Raw genomic sequence first — 23,838 nt, 5'->3', positions numbered from 1 at the left:
TAAAAAGATAATAATGGGAGTTGTGGTAAGTTGACACATAAAATTCACCCAAAAAAATGACGAATATGAGCGAGCAAAAAAAAAAAAAAAAAAAAAAAAAAAAAAAAGGAGGAGGAGATCTTGATTTAAAAAACCAACAAATTAAAAAAATAAATAAAAAAAATAAATGATTGGGGAGATCTGACGAATTAGAAATACTGTATTCATGAAATCAGGAAAAATCAAGAAATACATTTTGGAGAAGTGTGTGTGAATATGAGCAGCAAAACAACTTCATTCTTGTAGCATTATAAAGAAAAAGAGAATGCTATGTCAATTACGAACCCTAGTTTTACCCGACCGAGCGCTTCCGTCTCAGAATTTATTCTGAGCATGCGTGGCACTTTGTCCGGACTAGGCTACACGCGATCGGAATTGACGTGCATCGGATCAGGTTGTCTGAAAATTTTATATCCAGCTCAAACTTTGTTGGTCGGACATTCCAATGGAAAAAGTCAGATGGAGCCCCCACACGGTCGGATTATCCGACAACATGGTCCGATCGGACATTTTCCGTTGGAATTTCCGACTGTGTGTACAAGGGCTTAGGAGGGATTTTGTCCCACTCCATTTTGCAGATCCTCTCCAAATCATTATATTGAGGCTGACGTTTAGGAACTCGAACCTTCAGCTCCCTCCACATATTTTCTATGGGATTATACTGGCTAGGCTACCCCAGAACTTTAATATGGTTCTTGAGCCACTACTTTGTTGCCTTGGCCGTGTGTTTTGGGTCATTGTCATGCTGGAATACCCATCCATGACCCATTTTCCATATCCTGGCTGAGGGAAGTAGGTTCTCACCCAAGATTTGATAGTACATGGCCCCATCTATCATCCCTTTAATATGGTGAAGTTGTCCTGTCCCTTTAGCAGAAAAACACCCCCAAAGCAGGTTTCCGCCTCCATGTTTGATGGTGGGGATGGTGTTCTTGGGGTCATAGGCAGTATTCCTCCTCTTCCAAAATATGGCTGATAACATTTTTACCCAGTTCTCTGAATCATTCAGATGTTCATTATCAAACTTTAGACAGGCCCATACATGTGCTTTCTTGAAAAGATTAAACAATAAAAAAACAGCGCATCAGAGAAACTCGTGATATGATGTGAAAAAACACATAATCATTTATTAAATAAAAAAACAACAAAGACATCTGATCCTCCTGGGATCTTAAAAGCATTGAATCAATCACAACAATATAAAATGACAGATGCTTGGTAATAAGTTACCCCTGAAGTCTTCTATTTGTGACTTTAAGATGATAACTGGGCTGCACTGCCAACAGTCAACTACACATAAGAACTTGGTGACTGAGTAATCCTCTCCCAAAAGCAGGGGGAAACACTGAAGTTCGTGAACAAGTGCAAATAAATGGAACTATGTTCCAGAAGTCACTCACTTTGTTGATGGATGGACTGTGGGACTGGGGCGCCGCCGTGCTGAGCTTGAGGAGTGGAGGGGAGGGGAAGTATTCAATCCTGCTCCCTGTGATGTATTAGGCGCTAGGACGGAGGTGCGGTGCACGCTGAAAACTATGTATCCAAATTGGACACAAAAGTAGCGTCCGCCTGGCGTGGTGGAAGGCTTGGAGCGCAACGCACTGCGTGTGATGCCGCTTGTCCGAGCGGCTGTTTGTCACGTGGAGGGCTCCGTGGAGAGGAGAGTTGCCATGCCGACCGGCCTTACATGTTTCGCGCGCATGCGCTTTATGAAAGCTGGGCTCAGAAGCAATCACATTTCACCTGGCTAAAGACATGGCTCCCATGACCACTGTTGAAAAAGAGGGGTTTAAAAAACTCATTCAAACCCTTGAAGCACTTTCAAGTGCCCTCTCGTACTTATTTTGCAATCCCTGGTCTGTACGTCAAATGTCCTGAAAGAGTTGCAACGGTATTGCGAGATGTACTTAATTTTGCACCAACTTCAGATTTATGGTCCAGCAGAGCAATGGAACCATACATGAGTTTAACAAGCCATTTCATTAATGATGATTTTGAGATGACAATTCGGTGCCTACAAACTTTTTCCCTGAGGACCACACTGGCGAAGCTTTGGCGCAGGGATTAAAGGATGCTCTCATCAACTGGAAATTGGAGGAGAAGAATCTTGTGTGCATCACTACAGACAACGGAAGCAACATTGTAACGGCCATATCCATAAATCACTGGACGCGATTGCAGTGTTTTGGCCATAGGCTCCATCTCGCAATAGAGAACGCAATGACGGACCCACGAATTGAGCGTGCTATGGGTTTGTGCAAAAAACTTGGGTGTTTTAGCTATAGTTGGAGGAGGAAGAGGGAGTTTTCTGAGGCACAAAAACAACTCTGTTTACCAAACCACAAGCTCAAGACAGAGTGCCCAACAAGGTGGGGATCTAGGCAGGCTGTTGTGAGGATACTTGAGCAGCAAGCTGCCATCACCCATGTCCTCTCTTCTGACCACAAGGCTAGGCACCTCTTGCCAACATGGCAAGACCTAGAGATCCTGGAGGCTGTGGACAAGACTCACCCCACTGGCAGACATCACAGATGCTCTTTCAGGAGAGCAGTATGTCAGTGTCTCTTCTGCGAAACCTGCTCTACACCTATTTCAGTCTTCTGTTTTGGCTGTTAAGGAAGATGACTCTGATCTTATTTGCACAATGAAATCAAAGATAATGGGGTATCTGGAAGAAAAATATCAGGACCAAAAAACAAGACCTTCTCGTCATCCCAGGTTTAAGATGACTTACGTTAATGAAGATAACAAAATTGCGGTCCAGAACAGAAGAAAAGATGAGAGGGTCAAAGCTAAAAGCCCCCCTACAACTCCTAGTGGTCAATGTCATACAAAGAAGGCTCGAAAGAGCTTGGGTAGCTTTTTCAAATCAGCAAGTAAAGGGGCACCAGATCCAGCCTCAGGCTCACAGCAACAACAATCCAAAAGCTTGCCCTTGGAGCTACACTCTTATCTGTTCTTAGGCAACACCGACAGTGAAGATGATCAGTTAGTCTGGTGGAAGACTCACAAGGAGCAGTATCCGAGATGGTCTGCGCTGGCCAGAAAATACCTTTGTCCAAAACAAATAAATTATACCCCTAATCGTGTAATCCAAAAATATTAGAAGATGATTTAAGTAGCGCTCATAATATAACAAGTGTAAAAAAATGTGAAATGATTCAATCCATCACCCCGTGATGCAGTGATAAAAAGAACTAAAAGTCCATTGAACAGAATCTTGAAAATCGCAGAAGGGAATCAGTTTTCAAAAAAATCCTTCAGACTTCCACCACACCAATGTGCTTGTGACACCTCACCCAATAGAAACGCACTTACCGACTGATGTTGCCTCCCACTTTCGTGTTTGGCAAAAAAGCAGCGTAGATACCCCTTGGGTCTATCTCTCAATCAGTACAGGCAAGGCTCATCCATATATGAAAAGTGAAAATACAATGCTTCACATTGCGTGATAACGTTTAAAAAATTTATTCAAACACCACACACATCACTTCAATAGATCAACTCACACTCTCACTAAAAAATGCCAGCATCAATAAAAAAGTATCACAGCACACTTTCACCAAACGATCGGGTGCTGCACTGCGGATTTCTCTATACTGGCGATGAAAGTCAGATATAAAGCCAACTTGGTGTTGATTAATGCTCCCCTGATCCTTAATTTTCTTTTTTAGGCAGTCCCCCCTTGGAATCTCAGCAACTTCCTGAATGATTTCATTCAAGGGCTCTTCTGCATAGCCCTTTTGTAAAAAAATTTACTTTTCAGAAGACTCGCCTATTGGTGATAGTCAGTTAGTCCTGTACAGTTACGTCGGACTCTTAACATTTGTCCCCTAGGTATATTTTTAATCCATAGTGGATGATGTCCACTTCTAATAGAAAGGTAGCTGTTGCGGTCTGTGGGTTTGAAGTGAACCTTAGTGCTCAGCTTATTATCGACCCTAAAAATTGCCAGTATAAAGAGAGAATATCTACAAAAAACATTGGCATATTTTACACCAAGATCAACATTTAGGAACAATACCTCACGATTAACCTAAATTCATTTATAGGCGAGCTCAAAACTTTGGTGACCAGGTAGTGAGAAAAATCCTGGCCCTCCAGACCGACAAGCTTTAAAGATTGATTTAAGAGGCTTCTATGCCTGTGGAAAATGTGTTTGCTGTAGGATCGTTAAGACTGTGATAAGGGGGAAGACCAGTATCACTAATGGAGATGGCGAGTCGTTTGACATCAAGGAGTTTGTGTCTTGCAACTCCTTGCATGTGGTTTACCTGATGTGGTGCCCGTGTAATTTGTTTTGTTTTATGTGGGGAGGACAAAAAGACTTTTAAAAGTCCAAATAGCAGAACATCTGGCAAATATTAAGAAAGGGTTCCGGTATCATAGTGTGTCACTACACTTAAAGAGAGACATAACCAAGACCCTTCTTTATTACAATTTTGTGGAATAGATGTCACCCATCCATCATGGAGGGGATCCAATAGGGTAAGAGATCTGTCCCAAAGTGAAACCCGATGGATTTTCCTGATGAGGTGTTTGGCTCCAAAAGGGTTAAATATTGAGGTAGACCTATATTGTTTTATTAACAATTTTTAGGTAGAGTCTCTGAATGGATTATTAAAGATTAATACCGGATACTACATAGAAGGACAAGGTTTCACGGTTCAGTATAGTTGGTTCATCATTTTGAGCAGTGGTATATTGTATATTGGTGAGGATTTGTTTATTATTTTTATTTTCTTAAAATTCTCACAATTTTTTATTGCTTATATTTTCATTCTTTATATTATTTTTCTTTTGTGTTTTTAGGTTTATTTTTAATTTTATTCTTGTTTTTATTTTCATTTTTGTTCTTTTTTGGTTTATAGCACTATCATCCATATATGGTGTAGCTGTGATTGTGACAGATAGATATAGAGTTCTGTGACATTATTTAGGGATAGAGTTAACCGTTGGCTTAATGCTTTATTTATTATTTATTTTGTATACAACGTTCGTTATATAATTAGAATGTTTTGTATATTTTAAAGTAAAGTAAGCACGTATCGCATCGACATCGTAAGCCGTGGTGGTCAGAAGAAATTCTGTAAACCGGAGTAGGGCTAACGATGTTGAATGCGAACGTAGCATCAGGTTTTTACTCTGGAATGTAAGGGCTGTTGCATTGCGGCTATGGGGACACAAAATGGTGAACCCATGTGACTAGGGAAAGGAGGAGTATAAGTGGGTGGTTGTGTCTCTGTGTGGCCAATCCTAGGAAGAAGTCAGAGTGACGAAACATGCTGGAGGTGTGGCCACACAGAGACAAACGTTACTGAGAGAAGGACGCCGGTGCTAGTGGCTGATTCTAGTTTACCGGGAGTAGTGACTGGGAAGTGGTGAGAGCTCATAACACACGTTTTTTGGGTCCCGCTATATCAGCAGTGCGGCACCTATTCATTTGGTGAAAGTTTGCTGTGATCCTTTTTTTATTGATGCTGGCATTTTTTAGTCAACATGTGAGTTGATATATTGAGGTGATGTGTGATGTGAAGCATTGTATTTTTCACTTTTTATATATGGATGAGCCTTGCCTGAACTGATCGAGAGATAGACATTGTCAATACATTCACAACCTGAACCCTGGGTTGTTTTTTCAAAGCTGCACAAAGTGAAGAGGCACCAGTTCCAGCCACAGGCTCACAGCAACAATCTGAACACTTGTCCTTGGATTTACACTCTTATCTGTTCTTAGGCAACACTGACAGTGAAGACGATCTGTTACCTGAATGTTTTTTGAAGTAATTGTAATTTCTTTATTTCACATTTTGTTTGATTGAAGCCAGAGTATTATGGCTTAAGTTATTTTAGACCAAAGGACTGTTCCCAAATCCCCCTTGGATGGGACTTTTAAGGCCACACACTAAAGTGCGTTAGAAAATGTATTTATTTTTATATAAAAAGATAGATCATACAACAATGATCAATGGTTAAAGGCATTAACCATGTAGTGGCATTAACCACTACATTAAACAAATTATGCTTTTTAACCATTGATCATTATGTGATCTACCTTATGTAAAATAAATCAAATTTCTAATGCACTTCAGTGTTTGTCTGTGGCCTTAAAAGTCCCATCCAGGGGGGAGGAACAGTCCTTTGTATGTTCTATACAATCCAGGGATGTGGCCACTACATGCAAAATCACGTTCATGTGTTAACCAGTGTTATAGTGATGATCTCCCTTTTCTGTATGGCTTATTTTATTGCCATTTGGTTTGATAACCTAATGTTCCCAGAGATTGTAAATTTTTCAAATAAAACAGTTTTTTGAGAATCGTGAGAGAATCGTGATCTTCATTCTAAGCAAAAGACTCGCGATTCTCATTTTTCCCCAGAATCGTGCAGCTCTAGTATGAACCCACTAAGAATGATTTTGGTGCATTTTTAGCAGAAATATTGTTTTGATTGATTTGAAACATTTGCGCAAATATCGGGATCATTAAAAAATCTGTAGCGCCTTATTTTTTATTCTACTGGCCATGTGCTTTCAAAAAAAATATATGGTTTGGGGTGGGTCTTTTACAAACAACGCTGAAAGCTGTAAGTGAAAATTTAAAACCTCCAGATTTTTTGAGAAATTTTTGCGTACATCCGATTTCTCAAAAAGGCACAATTTAAAAAGTACAAACATTTGTTACTTTTTGACTCAATACAGGTTTAGCTTTTATATTTTACCAGAAATTTAGTAAAATTTGCTGCATTTGTATCTGCGAATGATGTTAGAGCATTTTTAGCAAAAATAGGATTTTTTGTACTCACCGTAAAATCCTTTTCTCTGTAATTCACCGACGACACAGCTGCTCCTCTGTAACTAAACGGGTTGTATAGCCTGCCATTAGGAGAAACTAGGCAAAAAGTGTTACACAATATACAGAACTTTAATCCCGCCCCAGGGGGTGGGCCCCGTGCTATCAACTCTTCCCACTGCTCCTAGCAGTTTCAGTACATCAACAAGCAGTATAACGTAGAAAAAAGGAGGGGTGGGTGCTGTGTCGGTCGGTGAATTACAGAGAAAAGGATTTTTGAGTACAAAAAGCCTATTTTGTCTTGTATTCACCGACCGACACAGCTCCTCTCTAACTAAATGGGACGTCCCCAAGCAGTGCCAAACGAGGGGTGGGGAAAACAGCATAAAAACTTCATCCACCATGGCAAGTGGGAACTAGTGAAACTAAACCCACAAAAAAACAACAGTGGGTGGAAAAATACCACTGAATAAAAATCGGGTATCTTCAACAGGAGTGATCCCCAAGAACGCAACATTGCAGAAGTAATGCAACAGTGCATTAACCAAAACAGTACTGCGTTTTTATCGAAAAACCAGGAAAAAATTCAATTGCAACTACACAGCCGCCTGCAAAACTTTGCGGCCAAAACAGGCATCAGCCAATGCACCGACGTCTACCTTGTAGAACTTGGTAAACGTATGGACAGACGACCAGGTCGCTGCCTTACACACCTGAGCGACAGACGCTTGGTGTCAGAAGGCCCAAGACGTCCCGATTGCTCTCGTAGAGTGGCCCATGACTGGAAAGGGAGGCACCTGCCCCTTCAAGGCATAGGCTTGGACTACAATCTGTCTGATCCACCTGGAAATGGTGGCCGACGAGACCACCATGCCCTTCTTAGGATCAGCCACTGAAACAAACAGCGAGTCTGACTTCCGAAAGGAAGCTGTGGCAGACAAGTACACCTTCAGAGCCCTAACCACATCCAGAGCGTGAAGGGCCACCCTCCTTGGGGTGCTTCGGCTTAGGACACAATGATGGCAATACAATGTCCTCATTGATATGAAAGGCCGAGGCCACCTTATGTAGAAAGGACCACCTTATCCCTGTGGATGACCAGATAAGGCCGCCAGTTCTGAAACCCTCCTGGCCGATGTGATGGCCACCAGAAAGACCACCTTCTGTGAAAGGGTCAGCAGAGGAATCTCCCTGATATTCTCAAACGGCGGCTTCTGAAGCGCCGACAACACCAGGTTCAAATCCCCCGGAGGTAACGGAGGACGCACCAGAGAGACTACATGTCGCACCCCCTGCACAAAGGTACTCACTAATGAGTGAGACGCCAGGGGTCTTTGAAAAAAAAAAAAAAAAAGACAGACAGCCAGAGCTGAATTCTGCCCCTTGATGGTGCTCAACGCCAACCTCTGGTCTACACCTTGCTGAAGAAACAGCAGGATCCTGGATATAGAGAAGGAGCGCGGATGCCACCTTTTCTCCTCACACATGGAGATGTAGGCCTTCCAAGTACGATGGTATATTTTCCTGGAAGAAGATTTCTGCGCCCTCAGCATAGTTGGAATCACCGAGTCTGACAGACCCCTGTTCCTCAATACCTGGCTTTCAATAGCCAGGCTGTTAAAGCAAGCGATGGTAAAGCAGGGTGAAGGATTGGACCTTGAGATAGGAGGTCCTCTCTCAACGGCAGTCGCCAGGGAGCGTCTGCCACCAGGCGCACCAGGTCTGCGTACCAGGCCCGCTGAGGCCAATCTGGAACCAGGATTACTGGAATCCTCTCGGCTTCCACTCTGCGAAGCAGACGTGGCAACAGTTTCAGTGGAGGAAAGGCATAGATCAGCCAGTACTGATCCCATGGAGCCACCAGCGCGCGTCCGACGTGTCTGCCCACGGATCTCTTGTCCTGGACACGAATCTTGGCACCTTCCGATTGAACCGGGAGGGCAATAGATCCACATCTGGTGTGCCCCATTTCAGGCATAGCCACCTGAATATCTCTGGATGCAATGCCCATTCTCCTGGATCCAGCCGGAACGTGTCGCTCTGCCCACCAAAGTATGTGAGCGACCTCCTGAGCAGCGGCTGGACTTTTTTCCCCCCTTGGTGATTTATGTACGCCACAGCCGTAGCGTTGGCTGACTGTATCCTGGTCGGACTCCCTTGAAGACACGTCGACAGCCTGATCACTCTCAATCCGTGCAGATTGATCAGCAACTTGGATTCCTCCGTCGACCAGAGGCCCTGAGCCGACTGAATCTCCATCACTCCACCCCAGCCGGACAGACTGGCGTCCCTGGTGACCACCATCCATTTCAGAGGAAGGAACGATTTTCCGTCCTGAATCACCAGGGACCTCAACCACCAGATCAGGGAGTCCCCTGACTGGCTAGCTCACCTTGATCTGCCGATCCAGGGACAACGGAGATTTGTCCCATTTCGTCTAGATCTCCCTCTGAAGGACTCTGGTGTGGAACTGGGCATAAGGTACTGCCTCGAAGGCAGCCACCATGAGCCACAGCACCCGCATGCAAAAGCGGAGTGATGACCCCTTGCGGTTCAACAGTAGTTTGACCGCTGATCTGAGAGTCAGCAATTTGTCTGAGGGAAGAAAAACCCTTGCTTACCTGGAGTCCAATAGTAACCCCAGGTACTCCAGACGCTGAGTCGGTACCACCACCGACTTCTTTAGGTTCAACAGCCACCCAAACGCTTGCAGGGTCTGCAAGGTGATCGCCACATCCTCCTAACTCTGAGGCGGAAGAAGCTCTAAGGAGGAGATTGTCTAGGTAACCCACGATCGCGATCCCGCGTTGTCTCAACAACGCCAACACAGTTCCAGTCTTTGGTAAAGACTCGGGGGGGTGATGTCAGGCCAAAGGGAAGAGCCACAAACTGGTAATGGGCTTCCCCGACTGCCAAACGCAGAAACTTTTGATAGCGAAGGCATATTGATATGTGCAAGTAGGCAACCTGAATGTCCAAGGACGCCAGAAAGTCCCCTCGATGGAGTGCAGCGACTACTGAGCAAACTGATTCCATTCTGAACCTCTGCACTTTTACAAAGTGATTGAGGGCTTTCAATTCCAAGATTGGACGTACCCCTTCCTTCTTGGGAACCACAAACAGATTGGGGTAGAACCCCTGGAAGCGTTGCAATTCTGGAACTGGTACGATCAACCCCCTGATTCAGCAAGTCCCTCACTGCCCCTTAACAGGGCCTCCCGGCGAATCGGGGAGACGGGTATGCTGGAGGGGAAGAATCTGTTTGGCGGCCAAGAGAGAAACTCTATCTTGTAGCCTGTAGAAATCAGGTCGCAGACCCATTGGTTGGATAACCGGGAGGTCCAACGGGCTGCAAACTCCTGAAGGCGACTCCCCCACCCGAGATGTGGTTGGGAGCAGACCTTCATGCGGTAGCACTTTTGTTCGCAGGCTTGTTAGGCTTGTGGCTCCAGGGATGTGTCTGACCGTCTGTGGGCGTCCTGTCGGGCTGGGGTCATTTTGCCGAAGCACCGGGCGGACGAAAAAGCTGCTTGTGAGCAGAAAAGGAGGGCCCTTGCCTGCGGCATGGCTCCTTAGCCTTCCTGGCCTGTGGGAGTAGTGTACTCTTACCACCCGTGGCATTTTTAATGTCATCCAATGAGGCTCCAAAGAGCCAGACGCCAAGGAAGGGAAGATCCGTCAGGGCTTTCTTGGATGCCATCATCATTGGATCATCATTTCAGCCAAATAAGGTGCCTCAGCACCACAGCTGGCACCGAGGCCCTGGATAACAGAGGGAAAGTATCCAGAGCCACGTCACAAACGTACTTAAGGCCATGCACTAGTTGGGCTGCTAACTCTACGCAGACAGGGGAGGCATTCTGCTCTCCCAATTTGTGGTGCAAACATTTTGCCCACTCAGTCAGTGTCTGCGACACCAGTGCGGATGCCAGTACAGGTCGCACGGCTGACCCCACAACCGTAAACAAGGAACGAGCCACTGCTTCAGCCTTCCTGTTCGTAGGATCCTTGAATGCAGGAGTCCCCTGAATCGGGATCGTGGTTACTTTATTTAACCTAGACACTGGGGGGTCCACAACCGGAGGAGGCGACCACTTTTTGAGAAGGCTTTCCTCAAAGGGGTAGCGCACCGCCAAGTTTTTGGGAACCGAAAAGGTCCGTTGCGGGCAACCGTGCTGGCTTGTGGGACCCAAAAGGGACTGGTACATCAGCAGAGGAATCCGCTGGCTCCTAAATCTTCAGGATATCATGCACAACTTTGATAAGTGCTCCAACAAGCACCCTGTCGCGCCCGGACCCGGAATTATCCTCACTGTCCGAATGGTCCTGGTCAGCCACATCCGATAGGTCAGAGTAGGGGTCTCCAGCCGCAGCAGGGCCAGAGTCTGCATCAGAGCTTTCCCCAGAAGAAGGGGGGCAGGGGCCTCTTACGCGCATGTTTCCCGCCACGTGCCACCTCTATCTTAGCAACATAGGAGTCCCGTCAGGGTGTCCATGCGCACCGCACTAACCTCAGGTGACCCGGTCGCTATAGCCTGGATTTCGGGGGAAGAAACACCAGTTTCTGAAGCCATGCTGACCCCATCCTGTCTGCCACCTGCAAGGGGACTTAGGACAGTGAAGGTCCCTCCCTCCTGCTGCCGCCGCGTGGGGGGTGCTTAGAGCTAGACTCACCATCCTGGGGCATTCTGTGAATGCCAACAACAGTGCCTGCAAGTCCCTAGGAGGTTCCCAGATGCAGAGAGGAGAAAAAATCCATCCAGTGTCCCTCACACACAGGGAATACAGGAAGTGACAAGAGAAGCACATTGCAAGCTGTCACAAGAGGCCAGCAGTGAAGAAAGCATTTCACAAAATGGCTTCCAATATAATCCATAGGAATCCCAGGGAAAATGGCTGCTGAAGCTCCCCAGGGGAATCTATAGCTTTCCCAAATCCAAGATGGCCACCGGATTGGCGCCATGAGGTGAAAAGAGCAAGAAATAAAAACGAACTGCCTGCTAACACACACAGACATCCTCCACAAAAAATGCCTTTTTTGGACCCCCAGACCTGGACCGAACAGCAACTGCACAGAGCCCTACAGGTGAGAAAACAGCGACACACACACACCGCCCTCAGACACCCCCCTCAGAGGGGGGGGGGAGGAGGGGTGATAGGGACTTGGGAGAGAAGATAAGGAGGTGAGGTGGCCCCCAGATCAACCCCCCAGGGAAACGCCCAGCTGCTCCCCCCACCGAAGCAGGGAGAGCCGTACTTACCAGTCCTGAAGAGCTGGGAGACATTCTGTGGTAGCCAACTCCAGCGCATTTACAGGGAAGGTTACTGGCCCGGTATACTGTGATCCAGACATCAGTAGCCCGGTCATATGTATACCCCGTAGCATTGAAGCTTACCGACCACCTCTGGAGCATGAGGTATGTTGTGGCCTGCCGAGCCGTAGCTGCAGCCTGCTCACACTCGATGGCCGAACTGGGGACCTACAAGGATTTCATTAACCAGCCTGTCACCCAGCCAGCAGTTGATAGAAGATCTCAGGATCTCTCATCTTGCGCAAAAAGCAGCAAACCTGCAGTAAAAACATGGACCGAGAGGGCCGCAGGGTTTTCCAGGTCATTCTCCTTGCTAGGCAAAATAAAAACTGAAGCTGCTAGGAGCAGTGGGAAGGTTTGATAGCACGGGGCCCGCCCCCCTGGGGCGGGATTAAAGTTCTGTGTATTGTGCAACAATTTTGCCTAGTTTCTCCTAATGGCAGGCTATACAACCCATTCAGTTACAGAGAGGAGCTGTGTCGGTCGGTGAATATAAGAGAAACATGGATTGGATAAAGTTTTGCGCAAATATGGCGGGGCCTTAAAAATCAGTAGCACCTTTCTTTTATTCTACTGGCCCTATGCTTTCAGAAGATATACAATTTGGGGGGTCATTTACAAACTCCGAAAACTTTAGAGGAAAAATTAAAACCTCCAGATTTTTTGAGAAATTTGGTCATTTATAGTTGTGTACGTTCAACATTTACGTTTCACAAAAAGGTGCAATTTAAAATGTACAAATATTTATTACCTTATATTTAGTAGGAATTTAGCAGGAATTTTGTAAACTATACTGTGTTTATAACGGCCAATAAGGATTTTAGAGTATTTTTAGCGAATATATTGTTTTGGTAAACATTTTGCAAATATTGCAGGGCCTTAAAAATATCAGTAGCGCCTTCTTTTTATTCTACAGGTTATAGCCAGGCTGCTCTGTGCAAATCCACCGCAACAGAGCAGATAAGTATAACGTTTGTTATTTTTATAGGAAAAAAAAAAAATAAGCCTTTACAATTACTTTAAGTGCTTGTAGACAAGAAGTGGTTGATAAAAGCAGGATTGGATCAGCAGCTCTGAGGTGAGCAATGTAACGGTTAAAAATTATTTATTTTTTCATAAAATACTTTATCACTTTTTTTTGCTCACCTCAAAGCTGCTGATCGCATCCTGCCTTTATCAACCACTTCTTGTCTACAAACACTTGTAAAGGCTCGTTTTTGTTTTTTTTTCCTATAAAAATAGCAAACGGGTTATACTTATCTGCTCTGTTGCAGTGGAATTTCACAGAGCAGCCTGGCTTTTCTTCTCGGGTCCCTCTTCTATGATCCTGGCACTTCCCTCCTGTTCAGTGCCCCCACAGCAAGCAGTTTTCTATTGGGGCACTCCAACCGAGTCACAGCTCCCTGTGTCCATTCAGTCACGGAGCCCCGACCTGGCCCCCTCTCACCCGATTGGCTAGCTGACTGAGTGCAGGAGCCAATGGCGCTGCTAATATCTCTCAGCCAATCAGGAAGGAGAATCTCGGATGACCCATGGAGATCACTGGACAGAGAGGGACCTCAGGTAAGTGTTAGGGGGGCTGAGGTGCTGCTGCACACAGAAGGCTTTTTATCTCAACTGACAACTCAGGAAAACAACTGGTATACAGTTGTCACCCTATTACAACTAGTGCTTGAACAAGAACCTTCATGGCAGATTCACCAGGCATTATTTTAAATTTAAGATACTGTAAATATTTTAAAAGATTTGAAAGAACTTTTGAAATACCATACCATGCTAAAGCTTGTATAAAATTTTACTGACTAGGTATCAATCGGAAAAAAAGCAACATTGAAAATCAAAAGCTGAGAAAAATAAGAAAAAAACAACACGCAAATTACAGATTTCCTTTGGATGAACCTAGAACTTGTTAAAGCATCATTAACTTACCAAATATTTGCAGACAGACATTCTTACAAACACAGCAAGAATGGCACTTCCCACAAGTCTAAAAACACGAAAAGAGTCCATTTCATCTACTCCATTGGTACTGTCAGGAACTGGCTTCTCACTATTGAGATGGTTTCTAAGTTTCATTGCTTCATCAAATCTTGTTAAGTACTGGTTCAAGCCTCTTGGTGTAGACTCTGAAGTAACATCTGCTCTGTTTCGGAGTCCATTGCTATCTTTTCTAAAATCAGAACTCTTGCTCAAGTCCTCTACAAATGGTGCCGTGCCTTCTCCATAAGAGTGCTCATTTGAGGTGCCAGTATCACCAGAAAATGCAATCCCTCTCTTAGGCATCGATGACTGTAATGGTAGAGAGTTGGGTTTGTCAAGTCTTTCAAGTCGAAGTTCATCTAAAAAAAAAAAAAAAAAAACATACCAATCTTAGCAGTGCTTTGAACGAACAGCCAAATAAATTGTAGTTCAATGTGTGTTAATACAGCATACAGTACAATGATTAGGGGAGCTTGCAAGACAGCATGACAAATGGTAAATCAGCAGCACCCTGTGGTTTTCAGCATCATGCCTATGCAGAAATACTGCTGGCCGGATTCAACAGGTCTGTTTAATTAAGTTGAATAAAAGGAAAGTAAAAAATATATCTCTGTGCTGAAGTGGCCGCTAGCACAGATAATATACCCAACTTATAAACAGAATTTCACAAAATGTGTAGTGTTTCATCCAATAGGATTTTATCAAGGGGTCCCCTGATAACATCCTATTGGCTGATTTAATATTTCTTTTCACTTTTTATCACTGTCTGTCTGGTGCTAATAAAGGGCTTACCAATAACTGTTAGTAAGAGAAAGCATATAAATTTAGCATTTGAACTTACAAACACTAAGATTTGAAAGTCAATGTTTCCAGCCACCAACCTATCCCTAATCCATAAGGCTGAATTACATTTTAGCACTGTGGGGGTAGGACCCTGTGCTACCTGGAGGATTGCTGGTTTACACCAGATTTTGGAGAGACAGGCACGCTGATTGCACAGCTGTGTGCTGGGCTATTTAGTTTTGACCTGGCTATGGTTCAGTGTTCCACCCCAACAGACAGGAAGTCTGTGCATAGGAGTCAGGTGGACTACCATTCCTCAGAGGAGTCAGAGGCTGCATGGGTGTAGCCAGAGCATGCATGTCTGCAGGAGGCAGACGTACTTGGTGAGAGAAGCAAGACATTGATCAGGAGTGAGCTAGGAGAAAGCTTAACTCTAGGAAACTCTTTTGGGTCTGAGGAGCAGACCTAAGGCCTAGGCTAAAGGCCTGAATCAGCCGTATGGGAAGAGTGTTGTTAAAAATACAGTTTTGTACTGGCGTACTGACTGGAAAACGCACCTACCGTTTGAGTCTGATAGCCCCAATCTTACAGCACCAATCTGCTGTGCCTTATAAAAAAAAAAAATAGGATTTTTGTACTCACCGTAAAAAACCTTTTCTCTGTAATTCACTGACACAGCTCCTCTCTTAGCCATTGGGTTGTTATGCCACTTTTAGGAGAAGACTAGGCATAACATGTTATGAAAAAACACAGAACTTTTAGTTCTGCTCAAGGGGCGGTCCCTTAGGTAACAACCCCCCAGCCTGCCATGCAGCCCTCAGTACGTCAACAAGCAGTATAACGTAAAGAAAATTAGGAGGGACGGGTGCTGTGTCAGTCGGTGAATTACAGAGAAAGGGATTTTACGGTGAGAACAAAAAAAAAAAAAAAAAAATCCTATTTTCTCTTATATTCACTGACACAGCTCCTCTCTTAGCCATTGGGATGTCCTCAAGCAGTGCCAAAATGAGAGGTGGGAAAACAGCATAAAAACTTCATCCACCATGGCAAGTGGGAACGAGAATAACTTTACCCACAAAAATGATAGCGTGTGGGAAAAAGAAAAAAAAAAAAACACACCACAAAACACCTCAACAGAGAGGCATCACCCTCAAACCCCAAAACTGCGGTAACAAATGCAACCAACAGTGCATTAAAAAGGTACTGCGTTTTTACCAAAAAAAATAAAATAAAAAAAAAATTGTATATGCAATTGCAACTATACAGCCGCCTGCAAAACTTTGCAGGCCAAAAACAGGCATCAGCCGATGCACTGACATCTACCTTGTATAATTTCCTAAAGGTGTGAACAGACGACCAGGTCGCCGCTTTACACACTTGAGCGACAGATGCTTGATGTCGGAAGGCCCTAGACGTTCCGATTGCCCTTGTGGAGTGGACCGTGACAGGAAAGGGGGACACCTGCCCCTTCAAGGCGTAGGCTTGTACTACAACCTGTCTGATTTACCTAGAAATGGTGGCTGACGAGACCGTCAAGCCTTTCTTTGGACCAGCCACCGAAACTAACAAGGAGTCTGACTTCCGGAAGGGAGCCGTAGCAGACAAATATACCCTCAGAGCCCGAACCACGTCCAGGGAATGGAGGGCCAGCTCCTTTGGATGTGTTAGCTTAGGACACAGATGGTAACAAAGTCCCCATTGATGTGAAACACCGAGACCACTTTCCGCAGAAAAGAAGGTTGCAGACGCAACACCACCTTATCCTTGTGGATAACCAGACAGGGCGACTTGCAGGACAAGGCCGCTAGTTCCGAAACCCTCCTGGCCGATATGATGGCCACAGAAAGACCACTTTCTGGGAAAGAGTCAGAGGGATCTCTCTGATATTTTCAAATGGCGGTTTTTGCAATGCCGACAACACCAGATTCAGATCCCACAGAGGTAATGGTGGACGCACCGGAAGAACAACATGCCGGACCCCTTGGAAAAAAGTACTCACTAGGGAGTAAGATGCCAGGGGTCACTGAAAAAAAAAAAAAAAAAAAAAAAAAAAAAAAAAGACAGCCAAAGCTGATATTTGTCCTTTATGGTGCTCAAGGCCAATTTCTACTCCTTGCTGAAGAAACAGCAGGATCCTGGATATAGAAAAGGAGCGCGGATGCCATCCTTTCTCCTCACGCATGGAGATGTAAGCCTTCCAGGTACGATGATATACCTTCCAAGAAGAAGAAGATTTCCGTGCTCTCAGCATAGTTGGGATCACCGAGTCCGATAGACCCTGGTTCCTCGACACCTGGCTCTCAATAGCCATGCCGTTAAAGCCAGAGATAGTAAAGCAGGATGGAGAATCGGACCTTGAGACAGGTCTTCTCGTAACGGCAGTCGCCAGGGGGCATCTGCCACCAGGCGCACCAGGTCTGCATACCAGGGACACTGGGGCCAATCTGGGGCAATCAGAATTACTGGAATCACCTCGCCCTCCACTCTGCGAAGCAGACGTGGTAACAGTTTCAGCGAAGGAAAGGCATAGATCAGCTTGTACCGACCCCACTGAGCCACCGGCGCGTCTGACGGATCTCTTGTCCTGGACACAAATCTCAGCACCTTCCGGTTGAGATGGGAGGTCAGAAGATCCACATCTGGTGTGCCCCACCACAGTAGCCTGAACTCCTCCGGATACAATGCACATTCTCCTGGGTCCAGCATCTGGCGACTTAGATAGTCCGCCTGCCAGTTCTCCACTCCCGGGATGTAAATGGCTGACAGGGCCAGTAGTACATGTCACTCTGCCCACCGAAGTATGCGAGTGACCTCCCGTGCGGCAGCCGAGCTTCTGGTTCCTCTTTGGTGATTGACGTATGCCATAGCCGCAGCGTTGTCCGACTGGATCCTGATCGGACGCCCTTGAAGTCTTAACCAAATGGAGAGGCATAGCCTGATCACGCTCAGTTCAAGCAGATTGATCGGCAACTTGGATTCCTCCGTCGACCAGAGGCCCTGGGTCGACTGAACTCCCATTACTCCACCCCAGCTGGATAGGCTGGCGTCCATTGTGATCACCGTCCAATTCAGAGGTAGGAACGACTTCCCGGACTGAAGTACCCATGAACCTCAGCCACCAGATCAGGGAGTCCTTGACTAACCGACTCACCTGGATCTGTCGGTCCAGGGATAACGGAGATTTGTCCCATTTTGTCAAAATCTGCAGGACTCTGGTGTGGAACTGGGCATATATGATACTGCCTGGAAAGAGGCCACCATGAGTCCCAGAACTCGCATGCAGAAGCGCAGCGATTACCACTTATGGTTCATCAGCAGTTTTACCGTGGCTCTGAGAGTCTGCAGCTTATCTGAAGGAAGAAACACTCTCGCTTCCATGGAGTCCAGCAGCAAACCTAGGTACTCCAAAACGCTGAGTCGGTACGGTCACCGACTTCTTTAGGTTCAACGGCCACCCAAATTCCTGCAGAGTCTGCACGGTGATCGCCACATCCTCTTCTAATTCTGAGGCGGAAGATGCTCTCAGGAGGAGATCATCTAGGTATCCCACGATCGTGATCCCACGTTGCCGTAGCAACACCAAAACAGGAGCCAATACCTTGGTAAAGTCTCGGGGGGCCGATGCCAAACCAAAAGGGAGAGCCACAAACTGGTAGTGGGCTTCCCCAACTGCAAAATCGCAGAAACTTCTGATGTCGAAGGCATATGGGTATGTGCAGGTACGCATCCTGGATGTCTAAGGATGCTAGGGAGTCCACTTTATGGAGTGCAGCGACTACTGAGTGAACTGATTCCATTCTGAACCTCTGTACTTTTACAAAGTAATTGAGGGCTTTTAACAGGTTTGAATAGAACCCCTGGAAACGTTCCGATTCCGGAGCAGGTACCATCACCCCACGATTCAGCAGGTCCCTTACCGCCCCCAAGAGGGCCTCCCGGCGAGCCAGGAGTATGGGTATGCTGGAGGTGAAGAATCTGTTTTGCAGCCAAGAGAGGAACTCTATCTTGTAGCCGGGAGGAAATCAGATCGCAGACCCACTGGTCAGACAGCCGAGAGGCCCACCAGGCTGCAAACTCCCGAAGGCAAAACTTCATGCAGTATCACTTTTGCTCACAGGCCTGCGGTTCCAGGGACACTTTTGTCCTTCAGTGGTCATCCCGTCAGGCTGTGGATGTTTGGTCAAAGCTCCGGGCGGACGAAAAAGCCGCTTGTGAGTGGAAAATGAGGGCCCTTGCCTCATCCAAAGAGGCTCCAAAGAGCTGGTCACCAAGGAAGGGAAGATCCATCAGGGTTTTTTTGGATGCCTGGTCAGCAGACCAGCATTTTAACCAAACAGGTGCCTATGCACCACAGCTGACACTGAAGCCCTGGATAACAGAGGGAGAGTATCCAGGGCAGCATCACAAACGTACTTAAGGCCTTGCACTAGTTGGTCTGCTAGTTCCACGCAGACAGGAGAAGCCTGTTCTCCCAATTCGCGGTGTAACAGTTTTGCCCACTCAGTGTCTGCAACACAAGTGCGGATGTCAGTACTGGTCACATGGTTGACCCCACAACCGTAAATAAGGAACGAGCCCCTGCCTCAGACTTCCTGTCCGTGGGATCTTTAAATGAAGGAGTCCCCTCTACCGGGATCGTGGTTACTTTGTTTAATCTGGATACTGGGGGGTGCACAACCAGAGGAGCCACTTTGAGAAGGCTCTCCTCAAAGGGGTAGCGCACCGCCATGTATTTGGGGACTGAAAAGGTCAGTTGCGGTCGGCCCCATGCCTTGTAAATGAACTTGTCAAAGTAAGATACAGGAACACCTTAGGTGAACAGGCTGGCTTGCGGGACCCAAAAGGGGCCGCTACATCAGCAGAGGGATCTGTTGGCTCCTGAATCTTCAGGGTATCACGCACAGCTGTGATAAGTGCTCCAACAAGTGCTTTGTCGCACACGGACCCGACTCATCCTCACTGTCCGAACGGTCCTGGTCAGCGTCATCTGAAATGACAGAACAGGGGTCACCAGCCTCAGCAGGGCCCGAGTGTGTCAAAGCTCTCCCCAGAGGACGGGGGGCAGGGGCCGCTCTTTAGCACCTTTGCGCCCATGCACCTCCTCTTGGCAACAAACGAATTGAGGACCGCCGACAAAGCATCCAAGGGCACTGCACATTCTGCAGGCGAACTGGTTGCAATTGCCTGAAGCAGGGCTCGACAAACCCCAGGCGCCAGGTCGCCAATGCGACCAGAAATCGCGACCTGGCGCCTAAGCTGCCACCAGCCCACTCACTATCGATGCCCCAGACATGCAGCAGCATTAACACTGACTGCCGTCCTCCTCCCTCCTTCACACTCTGCAGCACCACGCTGTGTGTGAAACTGACACGCAATGGAGAGAGGAGGATCTGTCAGCCTGATGTCGGGGTGGGCGGGACCCGGTCGGGGTGGGGGCGGGACCCAGCAAGCTATCAAACACCAGCCAATGGGATCTGGGCGGGCCGCTACGTGTATGTGGCCCGCCCCTTTTCTTAAGCAGCCCAAGCGTTGGCTGGTGTTTGAAAGCTGCTGAGTCCCGCCCACCCTGGCCGGGTCCCGTCCACCCTGACAGGCTGAAATCTGACATATCCACCTCTCTGTTACTTGTCAGTTTCACACCCCGGCAGGGTCCCGCCAGCTCCTCTGTTACATTTCAGTAACAGAGTGCTCCGTGTGAAACCTGCCAGTGCCAATCAGTGCCACCTGCCACCAATCAGTGCCAACCAGTGCCACCTCCAATCAATACCACCTGCAACCAACCAGTGCCACCTGCCAGCGCCAACCAGTGCCACCGCCAATACCACCTGCCACCCAGTGCCACCGCCAATCAGTGCCAACCAGTGGCACCTGCCAGTGCCACCACCAATCAGTGCCACCTGCCAGCGGCAACCAGTGCCATCCGCCACCGCCAATCAGTGCCACCTGCTAGTGCCAACCAGTGCCACCGCCAATCCATACCACCTGCAACCACCACCCAGTGCCACCAATCAGTGCCACCTGTCAGTGCCACCTGCCAGTGCCGAGTGCCACCGCCAGTCAGTGCCACCTGCCACCGCCGATCAGTGACACCTACCAGTGCCACCTGCCACCACCTACCAATGCCACCGCCAATCAGTGCCATCTGCCAGTGACAACTAGTGCCATCGCCAACCAGGGCCACTGTTGTTAGAAAAGTTTTAAATGTTTATTGTGTGACTATTAGAAAAACAATAGTCCTGAGACTGATTTGTTAAAAAGCTTACTTCTGAGCACATTATTGTATTAACTCATTGTATTGTTTTGTCCTAATTAACTCCATAGTAAGTAGGATGATTAGATTTAACTAAATATGATAGCCTAAGAATGTACGGGAATATGGATAGCTTATAAAGTGCCAGCCTGTGCCATGACACGTTATTTATGTTCCCTCAGCCAATAGAAGCACGGAGATGTTATTCTTGTGGGATATGTGAGGGCGGAACACTTTCTTTTGTTGGGACTTTTTCTTCAGCTTTCGTCCTGTAAGCATGTCTCCCTGTTGTGGGCCACATCAGAAATAAATTGTTTGCTTCTCAGAACACCCGGAGTTTTTACTGATCACAAGGGAAACTAACATTTTTGGTCTTTCGAGCCGGGAGCAACACGCTGGTTTTCAGATCAGACGGCCCGACAACACTTCGGTGAGTATTGGACTTTGAAGCTCACCGAACGCTTACAAGTCCCCCCAATCAATGTTATTTGGTGAAAAAGGGGCGGGGTCATAGATCTGAATTCCACTGTCTGTTTCCGAACCTTGTGTGATCCAGTCCAGGTGTTTGAGAGGTAAGATAATTTAAATTATTCTTAATTCTTTCTAAGAGTCTTTTCTTCTCTTTCTCTTTGCTTCTGGTTTAATGTGTTGTAATTGCAGACATTGGTATTGATCGTATAATATCTAGATGATCCAGTGCTCGTAGACAGAGACACTTGGGGACGTTGTCTAAGGTAAAAAATTACGTCGCCCGCTGTCCGGACAGATAACAAAAAGATTTGAGGTATACCGAATGTCAGAGGTTGAATGCCTGACTATTTTAAGCGCTGTTTAGTTAAGTGATCTACAAAGATCGCAAGGCTAATTTTCTTCTGTGTGTGTTTACTTTATCTTTGTTCATGTTTAACCCTTTTTGATTCTCTCGATAGTGTGGGGAGTGCTGATGTTTTTTTTTTCTCTTGTATTGACATGGTTTTTGTGCTGCATATTTCTAAGCAGATAAGAAATTATTCTTCACCTAAGCACTGCACTCCCCCTCCCCCTCCCCTCATGGAAGGATGTTTTCTACAAGAAGTTGTGAATGTTAACCCTTGATTAGCTATGACAATACAGAAGGGTTATATTGTATATATTGAAACTTAGCATAAAAGAAAAAGAAGGTAGATGGCATTTTGGAGTAAATAGAATGTTGTAGAATTATCAGGTGGCTTGATGAATGTGAAAAGAAATGAAAAAAAAAAGGCTGAGAATGTTTTCATTGCTATGAAGGTCAAGAAGCTGTTTCTCAGAAACAAGAAAATGCAGATTGCCTGACAGAGGTTAATTTGTGCATCTGTGAAAATATTAGGACTTTTGGTGGGAAAAAGAGTTTGAAAAATAGTCTTAAAGTAAATATTTATATTGGATTGGAGTTATTTTTAGAATTCATAGACTTTCAACTGTGAAGTGTTAATGATGCAATGCTGTTTATATTTGGGTACATTTATAAGTCAAAAGGCTAAGTTCTGAATCAGAATATTAAAAAAAATTAAAAAGAAAGAAAGTTCTATTTTGGGGCCCTGTGGATAAGCTTAAAATGTCAGGACCCAAAGTTCAAAAAAGGTATGGGTTGGAAATGGCGAGTATTGGCTTCAGCATGCTAAAATTAGGGTAGAAGGGAAAAGAACAAAGGAAAAATGCCAAGCCCAATTGCCCCTAGTGGACAAAGAGGATGATCTCCTCTGCTGTACCCAGAGACCACCTCCCTATGGTGGTCCTCCCCCTCAGGTGCAAGTAACTGCCCAGAGTAACACCTTCCCTGTGACATCCACCCCTGTCAAAGGAACCGCCTCTGAACAAAACCCCAACTCCACTTCCTCAATCTCTCCAGACAGTAGTTCAGTCCTGGAGATGAACAGATCGATCCTTGAAACATTAACTGACGCCATAACTCATGTACTAGGTGCCCCAGCAGGAGCCAAGAGACTAGGTAAACCTCCTATTAGGTATGGTGTGGAGGACGGTGAGGAATACCCCTTGATAGAGGTCCCAAACCCAAGGGGAGGACAGAATGATGCACTGGGCCAGCCATATCCCTTGACTATGACTGTTTTTCGACCATGGACTGACAGTGATATACAAAAGGCTACAGAACACATAAAACATCCAAAATTAGGTCCAGCTGAATTCATTGAAAACAGAGGGATTACGGAACAGTTATAAATTGAATGGGGTGGAAGTAGAGAGCCCTGAGGAGAGTATTAGGGTCAGATTGGGCTTCGGTAAAGGGGGATTGGGACCCCTGCGCCCCAGCAAATGCACATGGACGGGGGGATCCATTGCCTCCAGAAAGCCCAGACTTAGGAAACAGGTTGACTGCCCTACTGAACAGATGCCAGCCTAAATGGGTACAACGGACTGATTGGCAAAAAAATAAATAAATATGACAGTACAAGAAGACAAAGAAAGTGTCAGTGACTACCTAAATAAATTACGAAAGATTTTTAGAGTGTTCTCCGGGCTCCCCCGAAGCTGAAGATGTGTATAGTGCATATCAGCAACAGCTAAAGATTGCTTTTTTAAATGGATTGAAACAGGATCATAAGGATTACATTGTTAAAAACATGGTTACTTACCGAACTGCATCAGTTTTAGATGTTTTACAATATGCTAAGCATTCTGAGAAGTATTTGAAAGCAAAAGC

General features: G+C 46.1%; 1 protein-coding gene across 4 annotated transcripts in view; it reads right to left on the bottom strand.

The window, feature by feature from the left end:
• Positions 1-23,838, bottom strand: part of CAMLG (calcium modulating ligand) — a 158,181-nt gene that overhangs the window by 90,651 nt on the left and 43,692 nt on the right. For all 4 annotated transcript variants that reach the window (XM_077473944.1, XM_077473945.1, XM_077473946.1 and 1 more), the window contains one exon: positions 14,072-14,481. In XM_077473944.1, coding sequence (XP_077330070.1) covers positions 14,072-14,481 — 410 coding nt within the window. The remainder of the gene's footprint in view (positions 1-14,071; positions 14,482-23,838) is intronic.

Source organism: Lithobates pipiens, unplaced genomic scaffold, assembly GCF_037356315.1.
Source record: "Lithobates pipiens isolate NorthernLeopardFrog02 unplaced genomic scaffold, aLitPip1_a1.2 Scaffold_8, whole genome shotgun sequence".
Taxonomy (NCBI): Eukaryota; Metazoa; Chordata; class Amphibia; order Anura; family Ranidae; genus Lithobates; species Lithobates pipiens.
Note: the sequence above shows the minus strand (reverse complement) of the source record. Positions and strands in the feature narration are given on the sequence as shown.